Below are 16,099 nucleotides of genomic sequence, written 5' to 3' on the forward strand. Positions count from 1 at the left end.
CAAACACAGAAAAATACGTACTTCTCTTGCCCACTGCTGCCCCCAACCCAGGCAATAACAGGTCTTCCACCTTGGAAAAGGCCTACAGTACACTAAAGCATCTATGAGGATGATTTCCTCTGCATTTTTTTTTTTTACAATTATTTGCACAGCTAAAGGAATAAAATTTGTTAACTGACATGAAAATGGGTACCAGACTTAAGCCTCCTAAAGGCTCTGCCAAACTTTTTTAAATGCCACAATCAGAAATACATTAGAAGATGAAATTATACACTGCAATGTCAAATAATTTGAAAGAAATGCTGTTTTCAATGCTGATGACAAAATTTAAACATGAAAACTCAAAAGTTAAAGAACAGGTTGTAAAGGATCCAAAAATGCTACATATTCATTTAAATACTTGGGATAAATATTAACATTATTTACAAAATATATTTCAAAACATTATTATTGAAAACTGTATTTCAACAAAAAGACAAGTTTCAGAGAGTTGACAAAATTTGAAAGAAACACCTTTCATTGTTTATTAGTAAAGAATAAATTATGGGTAGGATGACTATTAGTAACAGCCATTCAGAAACCAGCATAAACCAATCACTAGCCTAGTAAAACTAGGGCTTCTGAGTGTTTCCGTCCCACAAACCATCCAGACTGAAGTTCAAAGACCATTTTGCCAAAGATACTTTCCAACCATACTACAAAATCTTGCTTTAAAGACTGTTCAGATAAATGAAGATTTCTAATATAATTCCCTTCCAAGACATAATATGTCAGCCAAAACCATTATGTAAAAAGATGGCAAATCATACTCTAAAACACAATTCATACCTCCATTTCTTCAGACTCTGCCTTATTTTCTGCTGGTGTCTGCTGCTGTTGCTCTTCAACATGTGGTTCCTCCTGATCCACTTGCATCTTCTGAAAAACAGGTCACATCAAATCCTGAAACTAGGAAATACTAGTGAAAGACTAAGCAACCTTCATGACACATTGGCAAAATCACATGATGTGGAATTCCTACTAATTACCAACAATCAGACAACCCAGACTCAAATTCCAGCTATAACACATATGTTACACTTAGAACATGAAAGTTTTCCTCTCTGGATCTCGGTTACTACATCTGTACAATGGAAATAACTCTTGCCTTGTCCTTATATAAATAGGAGCGGCTATAGAACTACATTGTAAAACCATAGCAGTACTTATAAGCACACAGCGTGGCAATATTTAACACAATAAAATCCAAAGAAAGCATGAGTTTCTCCTAGCTTCCTCATGAATACATTTCTCTCAAAAGTCTTAACTTTTTCTAGCAGTTTTTAAATCAGCCTTTTACATCCTCCCCTAATGTAACCACTGTGTACATTAGGGGAGGTGGACACCTTGAAAATTCTGTTAAAGGTGTTAAAAGAACAAAGGTTGACAGAAATGACAAAGAAGGGAGAAGTTTGTAGAGACCTTGAATCACACTGGCTTTCAATGCCTGCAGCACATTATAATGACCTTGGAGGCTTTTAAAACTGACACCTGGGCTCTAGCCCAGACCAAGTCAAACAAAATCTGTGGGGATGAGACCCCAAACATTTATAGTTTTATCAAGCCTTGATTTTTATACACAGTAAGTACAAGACCCAGTGCATAATTCCAACAAATGAGTGTGAATTCTACGCTACCTGTGGAAATAATCAACTGAGACTCAGCATTCCCCAGTAATCAGAAAGAACCAAGAATAAGTCAAATTGAGAGGTGCATGGTCTGAAGGAGGAAGCCAACTATGTTCCACTTCTATACAAATTCTGTATAAAGACTTTGTGCTAGCTCACATATGATGGGGTACGCATGCAAACCTACTCTCAGCAGCTCTGTCACCCAGTCTATTTGCTAGAATTTCTAGACAAGTGTCACCTCTGAGCCATTATGAATGGCCTAAAATGGTATAAGATTGTCTAGATTACCTCTTCCTCCTTTGCATTCTGATCTGTTTCCATCGGTTCCTCATTTTCTTCAAACTTGTGCACTTCCACTAGAGATGCACTGGACACACTGAAGATGCCATGGACATTTACTCGAACCTTGACTTTCACTTTTGAACTGGAGCCATCAGACTGAGGGGTGACTTTCTGAACTGAAAACTGAGCTAAGGACATAAGAAAGATAAAAGAGAACACATAACCTAAGAGGATGAATTCAAACACAAATACATGCCCATACTGCCAGGTTATGTCCATTTCTCAGTGGAAGGTCAGTAACATGATACTTCAAATAAGCAAAGTGGGCACTCTTAGAATCTTACTAAATCATCAGATTTCTCCTTCCTCTCTCACAAATAGTCAAACTCTTATTTATCTTGTCTCAATTAAGGACTCAAGTACCTCCTAACTCTTCAAACAGGTCCTTCCCTCCAGTGCCTTACTCCAATTCATCTTTATAGGCTACTGCCAGATAAATTCCTAGAATAGATTTGTCCCACTTTCCTCTACTGAAAACCCCAGTGATTCCATACTGCTTGTGACTTATCAAGAAACTGCCATTTCTAGATTCAGTTACTATACCAGGGTTTTGCTTATGTTTTTTAATTCGTAAAACTCGGTAAAGTATGAATTATCACACCTAGTCCTGTTTTACAAATGAGGAAAACAGAGTAGGTTAACTTTCCAAGCTTCTAAGTGCCGTTCAAGATATTCCTAATACTTTACCCATGTATTCTAGTTCCGTAATTATCATATTAACTCTAGTTTCTCTCTCCTCGACTGGTATTATATCCAGATTCTAAGTTTCTCAGAGTCAATGAAGACTCAAGCCAACATGGTTCCATAACCTGTGATACTGATTATCACAATTTTCTAATGATTTTCTGTGTACACCTAACTCTATGTTAGGGTCAGAATTGAATCTCCTCAACTCCTTTCAGTAACTAGCACCACATTATGCACAAGGTATAACAATAATGTGCATTAACCAAGAACTACAGCCCAGGGAATTCCCTGGCAGTCCAGTGGTTAGGACTCTGTGCTTTCACTGCCGAGGGCGTGGGTTCGATCCCTGGTCGGGGAACTAACTTCCCGCAAGCCGCACAGAGCATCAATCAATCAATCAATCAATCAATCAATAAAAATAAAAACTAAACTAAAAAAATTTTAATTAAAAAAAAAGAAAACAAGAACTACAGTCCACAATAGGAAATCCAATTAAATAATGACCATCCTGCTGGTTCTAAACCTGGTAATACGACTGAAAGTGTTTTTTTTGTGCGTGTGATCTAAAATCCTAAATTTCAGCATATTCTACTTGCTTTGCTATTCCAGTTCTCCCAAGCACACATAATTTCTTTTTTTTTTAATTCCCAATTCTTTACTTACCTATAGCAGGATCTGGATAGGGCAAATCCTGAGGAGCGCTATAATAGGCCTCAAGAGTGAAAGGTTCCTTTCTATAAAATGTGAGTACTTTAGAGAAAGGAGCAGCATGATTTTTTGAAAAGACTTCACAGTCACTGAACAGAGAGAGGAAAAAGACAAAAACACAAATTTAGGACATTGCTAACACTTTTTACCCATGTATTCTAGATTTGTAATTACTGTATAGCTCTAGTTACTCTTCTCAACTGGCACTGTTTGCAGATTATAAGAGTTCCTAAGAAAAAAAATATGTATGTGTGTGTGTGTGTCTAGTGTCAGTTTTAAACATATATATATACTTCAATCAGCACATAAAAGGCAGCAATTATTTCAGCAGGATCAAATAAAAGAAGCTAGTAAGGACACAAACTTATTCTGATGAATGACTAAATAATCATTTTGCTTCATGCACTACGGCAAAATATTACAGATGTGTATAACTTGAAATGGAGAGTATTTTCTAAGACTTAACACTTAAGTAAAAAATGATTAAAAAACATTATTACCTTGACCCTTCTTCAGCTGGAGAATTCCATCTCAGAGATACTGGATATGGTACTACATCAGTGATAGAAAACTCTCTGACTTTGAAAGCAGGCGATAAGATTGCACACTAGAATAATAATTTTTAAAAATTCCATTTGGCAAGTAGACATACGAACTAATTATTACAATACCTATAAAGAATGACTTCAGAAGACATCTACTTACATTAATAACCTAATAGTACCTAAATAAGTGGTTTTATAAATGTCTATCATTTGTCAAACCACCCATATAATCTAGCTATTCCTCATTACTTTTCCATTAACCTCAACCTTTATTTAACTGATGTATAACACTACTTCATGCAACAAATACGCCAAATTCTAGTGGTATTTCAGGCTTACGTATGTTTCTAGTAACTTATTTCATCTTATTACATGTTATATAGTACAAACAATTCCATTTATGAACACGACTTCTGATACCAATTTTAAAACAGAAGTTTTAGAATCTTAGACCTTAAGATCACTGAGCTGATCTCAGACTAGCTGGATACATAAAACCACTGCTGTATTTACAATGACCTATAAATGGCTACCTGTGAAAGAAAGCAAGCTCACCTGCAATGCACAGCCTCTAGTAACAGCTTCATCGGCATTTAGTGTTGTACTAAGTTCTTTACCAAAAAATTTGCTGATTTTCTCTTTCACTGCAGGGATTCGTGTTGCACCACCAACTATCTCCACTGCATAAATATCTTCTTTCTTTAACTCTATTTAAAAACAATTAGAATAGACATTTATATTAAAAGAATCTTTTAATTAGTATTTTACAGTGAAATAAAAAGAGCAATATAACATCTTATCACAACAAAATAATTCACAAATGTATAACAAAGCCCCACCACTCCTAATCCCCTCCACAATAACACGTGAGCGTGCTCACACACACAGGTGCGCGCTCCAAATAACAAGGGCAGAGTGGCACGACAATATTGGGACTTAAGAGGTGAGAGTCAGGAATACCTAATGTCCTACAGTACGCAAGTCCTACAATCTTGGAAACAGCCTCACAGAAATAAATGTTAAAACATCAATAATTAAGCTGGCCATAAGGAAAATAAAAGGGCCTCAAAATATTGGACTATCCCTGACATGGCATGCAAAAAAAAAAAAAGTATGCAGATGCACATCTAGTCACTCCAGCACTCCAGCCAGAGTATAAGCATAGGCCAGATTATAACACAGGTACAATCTCCTCATATCAGAAGGAGAGAAGGTACACACCAAGGCTCTGCTGTCACTCATAAAACACCTCTTAATACCACCTGGGTGGGAACTCCCTGGTGGCGCAGTGGTTAAGAATCCACCTGCCAATGCAGGGGACACAGGTTCAATCCCTGGTCCGGGAAGATCCCACATGCCGCAACTAAGCCCGTGCACCACAACTGCTAAAGCCTGCACGCGTAGAGCCCGTACTCTGCAATAAGAGAAGCCACCACAATGAGAAGCCCACTCACTGCAACTAAAGAGTAGCCCCCACTAGCCGCAACTAGAGAAAGCCCACGCGCAGCAACAAAGACCCAACGCAGCCAAAAATAAAAATTAAAAAAAAAACAAAACTCACCTGATTTCCTGGTCACATTTTGTGCAACAAACACTGACTATTTGTTGAGAAGGGCTATTTAAAGAAATGGGCTGACCCAGTATGGAAAGAACATGCCCATCTGTGATAATCATTCTGATTTAAGAGCTGAGCCTGTGTCAAGATTAGAGTACATCTCAACACCATGAAATAGCAACCAACACAAGAGTGGACTCTAGGAAAAGGTTTGTCAAAGGTTTGCGGAACATTAGTAATGCATTCCTAAATCAAACTTCCACCTTTTAGCCCAAGATAAAATTAAAGCATCCTGTTAAGTATGTGATTATCATATCCTCCCTTTACTTATTTTTCAACAAAAGATTCACTGACAAAAAAAACCTACAAGACTACCACAGCAACACTGCTAAAGACAATTTTTACCACCATGAAATACCTGAGACTTTAAATCCATCTTTGAATCTTAATTACCTTTCCTGGGAAAACTATCAGATTTCCCTAGACACTACTGGAGGTCCTCCGGGGGACGATATTGATAAAAAGAAGTTTCATATTGCACTGAAGTAGTTCATACAATGAAAATTTGTTAAAACCGGAAAAAAAAAAAGTAATTAACATTTTCCAAAGAGCCCAAGATGAACAGTCACAATGATACTTACTGGCCTGTTCCAAAATACTACGGAGTGGTGGCTCCACTCTAGCTAAGAGATCATCACACATCTCCAGAAATTTGCCTCTATGGAAAAGAACAATAATAGGTTAAATCACATTCCACTTTTATGTAAAATAAATCTCTAAAATCAAAAAGACAGATAAAAGTACTGGCAAGGATGGAGAGAAACTGGATCTCACATACATTCCTGGTGGGAATGTAAAATTGGTGTAGCCACTTTGCAAGAGTTTGGCAATTGCTCAGCATGTTATACATAGTGCTCCCATATGACCCAGCAATTCCACTCTAGGTATCTATCCAAGACAATTGAAAACACATGACCACACAAAATTTGCACATGAATGTTCACATCAGCATTATTCACAGGCAAAATAGTGTGAGAAACCCTATTATCCATCAAGTGTATTCAGCAAAAAGGAACAAAAACAATAAAAGTGACTGATACATGCTGGAACATGGATGAACTTTGAAAACAATATGCTAGGTGAAATAAGCCGATCACAAAGAACACGTTATATATGACTGACCCCATTTATATGCAATGTTCAGAACTGCCAACTCCAAAGAGACAGAAAGTAGATTAACCACTGCCTAGGGCTTGGGGGAGGAAGAACAGATGGGGAAAGACAGCTAATGGGTACAGATATTTTTTTCTCTTTAATTAATACACTTTATTTTTTAAGACTGGTTTTAGGTTTACAGAGAAATAAACAAAATGTACAGAGAATTCCCATACACCTCTTACCCCCACACCCAGTTCCCCTGTTACATCTTGCATTAGTAAGATACATTTCTAACAACTGATGAGCCAATATTGATACATGATAGTGTAAATTAGGGTTCTACATAACTTGACAAATGGTGTAAGTAGTCACCATTACAGCATCATACTGAATAGTTTCACTACCCTAAAAATCCTCTGTACTCTACCTATTCATCCCTCCCTTCCACTGAACCCTGGCTAACCACTGATCTTTTTACTGTCTCCATAGTTTTGCCTTTTCTAGAAGGTCATATAGTTGTCATATAGAATGTCACATAGTTCTAGAATGTCATATAGTTGGAATCATACAGCCTCTTCAGGTTGACTTCTTTTGCTTAGAAATATACATTTAAGGTTCCTCCACGTCTCTTCACAGAATGATAGCTCATTTAGAGTTTCTTTATGAGGTGATGAAAATATTCTTAAATTGGGTTGTGGTAATGGCTGCACACTTCCATGAATATATTAAAACCCAGTGAATTATATACTTTAAATGCGTGACTTTTATGAATTACATCTCAAAAAAAAAAAATAGTGGAGGTATAGAATGCACCCACCAGAATGGCAAAAATTCAAGATCACTAATACCAATATTTGGTGAGGATGTGTAGCAACTGAAACAGTTTAAAATGATGGTTTGGTGGTCCAGTGTTTAAGACTCCACGCTCCCAATGCACGGGGCCTGGGTTCAATCCCTGGTGGGGAAACTAGATCCCACATACCGCAACTAAGACCTGGAGCAGAATGCATGAATGAATGAATGAATGACTATTTTTTTTAAACTCTTAGCTTTGTCTAAATAAATAAATAAATTGATGGGTAGATGGAAGGATGGATAGATGAACAGATCAATAGGTATGTGGTAAAAACAAGTACAGTTAATATTAACAGTAGACCCTAAGTGGCAGGATAAGGATGTTCACTGTAAAATTCTTTCAGTTTTGCTGCATATTTGAAAATGTCCAAAATAAAAACATGAAAAGCAAAGGTAGAGAGCATTCTAGAAAGATGGCAGCAGCAACAGTAGAGGTTGTTCCTTTTTTTTAAGTTTTATTGAAATTTAATTCACATACCATAGAATTGACACATTTAAAGTGTACAATTCAATGGCTTTTAGTATATTCAGAATTGTGCAAACATCACCACTATCAATTTTAAAGCCTTTTCATCACCCTAAAAAAGAGTATTTTCATCACCATTAACATTATTCTCCCAACTCCCCCACCAACCCTCCAGCCCTAGGCAACCACTCATTCTGGACATTTCATATAAACAGAATTAGACAAAATGTAATCCAGTTTAACTTATTTCTTTCATCTAGCATAAACTTTTCAAGGTTCATCCATGCTACAGTACGCATCTGTACAACATTTTTTTTAATTGTCAAATAATATTCCATTGTATGGACATATCACATTGTGTTTATTTTATCAGTTGATGGGCATTTGGGTCATTTCCATTTTGGGGATATTGTAAGTAGTGCTGCTAAGAACATTTATATATAAATTTTTGTGTAAATGTGCTTTCATTTCTCTTGGGTATGGAGTGGAACTGCTGAATCATATGGTAACTATATTTTACTCATTTTTATGTGAAATAAGTATTTGAGCTTTTATTTTTTTAATGAATTTATTTATTTATTTTTTATTTTTGGCTGCATTGGGTCTTCTTTGTTGCACACAGGCTTTCTCTAGTTGCAGGGAGCGGGGGGCTACCCTTTCGTTGCGGTGCGTGGGCTTCTCATTGCAGTGGCTTCTCTTGTTGTGGAGCACGGGCTCTAGGCACACAGCCTTCAGTAGCTGTGGCATGAGGGCTCAGTTGTGGCTCACAGGCTCTAGGGTGCAGGCTCAATAGTTGTGGTACATGGGCTTAGTTGCTCCACGGCATGTGAGATTTTCCTGGACCAGGGCTCGAACCCTCGTCCCCTGCATTGGCAGGCGGATTCTTAACCACTGCATCACCAGGGAAGTCCCTTCTGAGCTTTTAGAAGAGAAGTGTGCACTGCCACTAGAGATGCACTGGACACATTGAAAATAGCTTGGTGATTCCTCAAAAAGCTAAACATATGATTACCACATGACCCAGCAATTCCCCTCCTAGCTATGTACCCAAAAGAACTGAAAACAAGATACTCAAACAACTTGTTCATGAATGTTCATAGAAACACTCATCACAATAGCTAAAAGGTGGAAACCCAAATGTCCATCAACTGATGAATGGAAAAATAAAATGTGATATACCCACACAAATGTAGTATTATTTGCCATAAAAAGCAATGAGGTACTAATACATGAATCTAGGAAACATTAAGTTAAAGAAGCCAGACACAAAAGAAGCCAAACACATACTGTATGATTCCCCCTAACACATCACAGATACACAAAAAGTTGCTGTTTAATAAAAATGAAAACCATCACTTTCAAGTAGAAGAGAAAGGTGACTACAAATCTGGTTACTAGGCACAGTAATCTCATTGTGGCAGATTAAAAGCAATTTTGACTCCATCACAATTTTCTGAAGATGGCTCAGGCCACCCTTCTCCAAACAAGCCATCAGTCTTGCCTGAATTCTACCAGTAGAGTTCACATACTAAAGAACATCCAAGCAACCTAACCAGATAACAGAAGCATTCTGGGTATTTCTGAGGATAGCCCTGAAATGTCAGTTACCCAGAATTCTTGTAGTATTATACAAAAAGACCCGTTGTCCTCAAGTGATACTGAACTACTCAAAAACACCAATTTCTGAATCAATGACTAAAGCAAATTCAGTTTAATCCTGCACTAAAGCACTTTGCCCTGAATTTATGAAGACTGGTAACTCACGTGTAATACATGCACATGTAAAGGAACTGCCAATTTCCTGGAAATAGTCTACGTTATTAGACTAACCAAACCCAGCCTTCACATCAAAGGCAATATCTGGACGTCCCTGGCGGTCCAGTGGTTAAGACTCTGCGCTTCCAATGCAGGAGGTGCGGGTTCGAACCCAAGTCAGGGAACTAAGATCCCATGTGCCATGCGGCACAGCCAAACATAAAAATAAATAAATAAAATTTTTTTTAAATAAAATAAAGGCAAGATCCTGAATGGCCTCTGATTTTTACCTATAGAACTGAAGTTACATAACATCCATATAATTTCAACAATTAGCTAATTAAGGCTAATATAAGTAGGGAAACATCACAGTTCAGTTTACCATCAAAATATTAATATGATTACCTATTCATAGTTCCAGATACATCAACATCATTCATAAAACATTCGATGCTCAAAGGAAGGTCTGAAGCATTTGCACTCATCAATTTCTTGAGTTTCTCACACTCTTGAGACAGTCGTAATAATGCACGGATTTTGGACTTTATGTCTAGCTTGTATTTCTTCCCAAATTCCTCACAGAAGTGATTTACTAGCACCTCATCAAATTTTCTGCCTCCCAGTGTTGTGTCAAATGCAGTGGCCAGAACCTTTGAAAAAAAGATGGTAATTAATTCAAAAACTAACCAATTTAAAATTTTATCACGATATATATTTAACTGGTAAACTGTAACAAAAAGGCGAGAAGGGACATTAAGGTTGAAACAAAGCAATGCGCATGTGTCATTTAATCATGGTTACAACCACTATGGAAAGAGACATTGTAATCCCCAATTTACAGATGATACAAAGACCTAGACAGATCAGATAATATGCAGGTCACAAAGTTATTAAGTGGTAGAAATAGAATTCAAAACCCAACCTCAATTCCAAAACCTATGCCTTCTCCACTACACCAATCTGACTCCAAGCAACAATTATAATTCAAGGCCCAATACACTAACATGTCATGTACAGTTCTAGTCTTATTGCTACCACAAAACTGTGAATAATACCAAAGGCTTATTTAGTTCTATGCAATTTACTACCAGAAAATATGCTGAAGTCCAAAGTCACAGCTATCTGTTTCTATTCAACATAGAAGACTAATTAGGTTAGGTTATCCTTTTCCAAATCTCTGGCAGATTAGAAGCAAACTAGATCTAATCAGATCCAATAATAGAAGACTGGCTAAATAAGTGATGACCCACACCCTTAAAACAATCTCTTCAAAGAATGTTAAATGTCCTCAGGAAGTTTTTCTTAATAAGTGAACTCATAGGAGAGGAAAAAAAAAAAAAAAAGACGAGACACAGTTCTGTGTAATTCCAATTTTGTTTTCATAAAAGACTAGAATGAAATACACCAAACTGTAGTAAGATCATGAATGTCTTTTCTTTATATATAAATGTTCCAAAATTTGATTTTATAATAAGTATTTTGATAATTTTTAATTATAATTGGAAAAGTGACAAGTAACAGCTGATAATGAAGCAGAAACTAATACACATCACTTTGACTCAAAGACAAGGCTAAATTATGCGCAGTATCTTCTGTCGAAAAAGGTGAGAGGGTTTCCCTGGTGGCGCAGTGGTTAAGAATCCACCTGCCAATGCAGGGGAGCAACAATGCCAATGTTGCTCCCACACGCTGCAGAGCAACTAAGCCCACATGCCGCGCAACTACTGAAGCCCGCGCACCTAGAGCCCTGGCTCTGTAACAAAAGAAGCCACCACAATGAGAAGCCCGTGCACTGCAACGAACAGTAGGCCCCACTCACCGCAACCAGAGAAAAGCCCGCGCACAGCAACGAAGACCCAATGCAGCCAAAAATAAATAAATAAAATTTAAAATAAATAATTAAATTAAAGTTTAAAAATGAGAGTACAAAATGGAATTTAGAAATAATCCTATTATGGATAAAAGTAAAGCTTAAACAGTGAGAATAACACTTGGTCCATCATTCATATCTGTAAAAATCGTGAACCTCTTATTTCCCAACCATCCCAAAGATTTATTTGTATTAAAAAAAAAAAACATAAACCATAGAAACAAATCAGAATATAAAGCAGAGGCAAGTCCAGTTTTCAAAGAAGCAGGATTGTAACAAAGAGAAACTCAAAATGCCCTCCAAACCAAACAAGTACTTATTCTGGGATAGGTAGTCCACTCGACCAACTCCTAAATTGGAAGCAGAAAACCAGTTTAGACCTGGCACTAAGAACCTTGATACAGAACCCAAATAATTAAATACTCAAAATACCCTTGGCTCTTAAGCAAATTCTAGATAAAATCACCAAGCCAGAAAACTGATTTTATATCCCACTGAGGAACTAGCATATACCATCAAATTTGACTGTGACTCACAGACATAGAAAACAAACTTATGGTTACCAAAGGGGAAGGGCAGGGGGATAAATTAGGAGGATGGGATTAACACTGCTATAAATAAAACAGATAACCAACAAGGACCTACTGCATAGCACAGGGAACTATACTCAATATTTTGTAAAAACCTATAAGGGAAAAAGAATCTGAAAAAGAATATATATGTATAACTGAATCACTGTGCTACATACCTGAAACTAACACACTGTAAATCAACTATACTTCAATTTTAAAAAATAAATTTAAAAAAAACCCTCACTGAACACCTAAAATCTATACCTTTTACTCTATATAAAATTGACCTTAATAAAGAGACTAATACAGGAAATGTGTATACATATTTTTAAAAAATTTTTTCAACTGTGACCATGATCACCCTCTGGTCCCTCTCTGCCATTAACACTGCTAGACTTCTCTGTGTACAAAACTGCTTTCTCCAGAGCTCTAACGTCTCCAGACATCTACAATATCACTCCTAGTCTGGTTTCTTTCAGCCACCCAAGTTCTAGTCACTCCGTCCTGTTCCCAGCCCACTCAAAACCTTAAGAGAATACGTGTATCATCTCCTCAATCCTCAGTGTAAGATATATGAAGGGACTACATGTTAAAGATTCCTCCTAAAAAAAAAAAAAAAAAAAAAAAAAAAAGATTCCTCCTAGTAAGCTTGCAAGGCAAGCATTATTTTCCCCACATTATAGGTAAGAAAAATAGGCTCAGGACTCTAAGAGTTTCTTCCTCAAGGTCTATGCTCTTTGCTTCATACCATGTCAACTCCTGATAAATTATTTTGGGCTTACAACTTCCACCCAACCCCTACCTACCTAATTTCAGGTTCAGATGGCTCATACCAAGTTTCCACTAGTGAAACAAAATTCTTTAACCAATTATTTTAAGTTGTCTCTCATAAATTCCTAATTAACATACACTTGTAATACAGTCTTCTGGAAAAAATATACTTACTTTAAGTTTTCCTCTATTAAACGCACATACAGAAACTTGATAAGAAGAATGCCCCATGTCTACAAAAACTACATTTCTTGGTTTCTCTTCTAAGGCAGGAAGATCTTGTTTATAGATTCCATATGCAAGAGCAACTACACAATAAGAAAAAAATTCAACATAATGTTATCATTTAAGTACTAAACTTAAAATTCATTTAAGTAGGAAAAAACAGACTCTGTATACAGATCCATGAAAGACTCAAAATATTTATAAGCTCTGCATGATTTATTCATGAAGAACACTAATTCAAAGAGTTAAATGCCGACATTCACTTAGGCTTCCTTACGTTTCCAATTTCCAATTCCAACAACTTTGACAATTTTTCCCAAAACCACTCCCTCCACTTCTCCAAACATTTCTTCCCATGTTTCTACTATCCTTGTGCCATCTCAATATTCCCATATATTCTACCCCCTGAGATGGTGCTTTATACCCCACCCCTGTAACTCCACCAATCCACAAGTTGGAGAAAAACCCAATATTTAAACCAAAGCAATACTCCAAACACACAATAAATGAATTCCTTCCCAAACAAGCATGCAATTAAATACCAAAGTAAGTGCTATGAGGATACAGAAAAAGCACTTCTCAGGTGAACTCTTCACAGAATGTGACAGAGTATCCAAAAATACTATGACATACAGGTGGTAAGTGCTCCAAGCAAAACAGGGAACAAGAAACCCTAGGGCTTTAAGATTTCACAACCTTCAAGATGGAGCAAGTCAAGAATTTCAGTTAATAATCTCTTACCTGCAGTAGTTTCATTCATTAATCGAAGGCAATTGAGACCAGCAATCTGTGTTGCATCCATCACTGACCGTCTTTCTGCATCAGTATAGAAACAAGGAACCTATAAAAAAATTTGAAAGTTTACTGTATTATGGAGATCCTTCATTTAAAATATACCTGTCAAACAACAGTAAAATCCAGAAACGCCCTCAAATACTTACAGCAATTTATTCTGTATATGACCAAGGAAGTATTTCAAACCAGTAGGAGAAAGTTGGACTATTCAGTAGTCTTGGGACAAATGGACAGCCATACAGAAAAAATAATAAAGTTGTATCCTTACTATACACCTAATACCAAAATATATTTCAAATCAAAAATTTTTATGTTTTTTAAAAATCATGAGTACCATAATAAAAGGGAATCTTTACCGTCAAAGAAAAGATGGAATTTTCTAAATATAACACAAAACCCAAAAGAACCGGCAGGTCAAGGTGGGAGTCCGCCAGTGGCCAGTGCTGGGTCCCAAGCTGGGGCCGGGAGATCAGTGGCACACCTGAGCCAAGGGCTGCAGCGGGCAGGGCTGCTCGCTGCCTCTCGCTCGCCTGGCAACAACGGCAGACATCAGTGAGGCCCGTGGGGACTGAAGGCGCAGCCCGGTGGGTGGGACGTATAGCTGTCCCTGGCTCACTCAACATGCGTGATGCTTTTCTCGCCAACAGTGGCTGGGTTTCACTACCTTCAAGATCTTCGTGCACCTGGCTGGCCCTGTTGGTGTTCTCTGTGCTACTGACCCTGCGTGTGGACAGCCTGGCTCCAAGCCTCTCCTGGTGAAACGTGTCTGTACCCTTCTTCGCCGTTAACAGGCTCAGCACCTACTTCCCCACTATCATCTCCGTGCATCTCTTCCAGGACGGAGAGAAGCAGCTGGCCATGCTCAGCCTTTTCTGGGTCCTTAGAGAGTTCTTAGCCTCAAGTTCATTTTCAAGATGTTGTTATGCCAGAAGCTGGTGGAGCAGACTCGGGAGCTCTCCTTTGACCTGATCAAGTCTCTCGTCTTCATTCTCCTGAAGCTGCTCTTGATCTGCACCTGCTGGGTCAACCAGCCTTGCAGAGGATAAGCTATTGATAGAATGCCCAAGCTGAAGTCCCTCTTCAACCACACCACTGAAGAAGTCTGGGTCTGAAAGCCAGCTGTGCCCTGCTGAGTACCCACTTTTCTCTGTACTGATCATGTCTGAAATAGTTGCCTCAACAGGGCTACAAAGAGCAGCCTTGATCCTTAAAATGTATTCCCTCTTGGACTTCCCTGGTGGTCCAGTGGTTAAGACTCCGCAGGGGGCACAGGTTCGATCCCTGGTCGGGGAAGTTCCACATGCCACATGGTATGGCAAAAAAAAAAAAAGTATTCCCCTTTATTTCATGCTTTGAATAACTAATCCTAAAATGAGATCCTGATAAGAGTCCCAGGCCAGACAGTCCTGAACTCCTCTGACAGTTGTAAACTGCATATAAGTAAAATGTTCTGATGAGCTCTGAATATTTTCATGGATCCTGGGAAAGTACCCATTGTGCAAAGGCTGCCAAGCTGGACTTGGGGTTTCCCTTGGGTAGCAGCACTGACCTGGAAGTGCACTGCTCCAGCCCCCAAGACAAGACTTCCTTAGATGCTTGAGCTCTAAAAAGTGTAAACCAGCTTGTGAATCCTCCCTTGTGCCACTGGGGAAAATGGTCCTTTCTTCATTCCAGCCCAGGCAGACAAGAGTATGTTGAATAAGCATAATTGGGACTCTATCTGGAGACCTGAAAAGAACTTGCTTTCAAGGCGCAGCTTGGGTTCCTATCCCAGCAGATGGCAGCGCCACGACTTTTCCACCACCCTGTGGCCAGCACTGTTAGCACACCTGAGACAGATTTAGGCATCCCTAAGGGATCAGAGGGAGGGCAGGTGCTCTGATGCTCATAGGCACTGAGACCTACAAACACTAAGTTTACAAATGGTCTCAGCCCACCGAACTAAGGTCTTTGGTTTGATGTCAGGTGCTAAATGAGAACATCTGCTGAGATAAAAATAAGAGAATGTTTTGCTGGGGAAGAAAAGAAAAGAAAAAGGCGGGGAGGGGGGGTTGATACATTTGACTCATTAAAAAATTCTAATGACCAAATGGGGAAAAATATTTGCAACTCACATCATAAAACA

At 38.1% G+C, this 16,099-nt stretch overlaps 1 protein-coding gene across 1 annotated transcript in view; it reads right to left on the reverse strand.

The window, feature by feature from the left end:
- HSPA4 (heat shock protein family A (Hsp70) member 4) overlaps window positions 1-16,099 on the reverse strand; it is a 42,749-nt gene that overhangs the window by 8,625 nt on the left and 18,025 nt on the right. The window contains exons 5-13 of the mRNA XM_024747612.1: window positions 13,921-14,020; window positions 13,129-13,262; window positions 10,147-10,391; window positions 6,149-6,225; window positions 4,508-4,659; window positions 3,908-4,014; window positions 3,363-3,496; window positions 1,959-2,140; window positions 829-918 (exon numbers count right to left, since the gene is read on the reverse strand). Coding sequence (XP_024603380.1) covers window positions 829-918; window positions 1,959-2,140; window positions 3,363-3,496; window positions 3,908-4,014; window positions 4,508-4,659; window positions 6,149-6,225; window positions 10,147-10,391; window positions 13,129-13,262; window positions 13,921-14,020 — 1,221 coding nt within the window. The remainder of the gene's footprint in view (window positions 1-828; window positions 919-1,958; window positions 2,141-3,362; window positions 3,497-3,907; window positions 4,015-4,507; window positions 4,660-6,148; window positions 6,226-10,146; window positions 10,392-13,128; window positions 13,263-13,920; window positions 14,021-16,099) is intronic.

The sequence above is a fragment of the Neophocaena asiaeorientalis genome, unplaced genomic scaffold (genome assembly GCF_003031525.2).
Source record: "Neophocaena asiaeorientalis asiaeorientalis breed wild unplaced genomic scaffold, Neophocaena_asiaeorientalis_V1.1 scaffold599, whole genome shotgun sequence".
NCBI classification, from domain to species: Eukaryota; Metazoa; Chordata; class Mammalia; order Artiodactyla; family Phocoenidae; genus Neophocaena; species Neophocaena asiaeorientalis.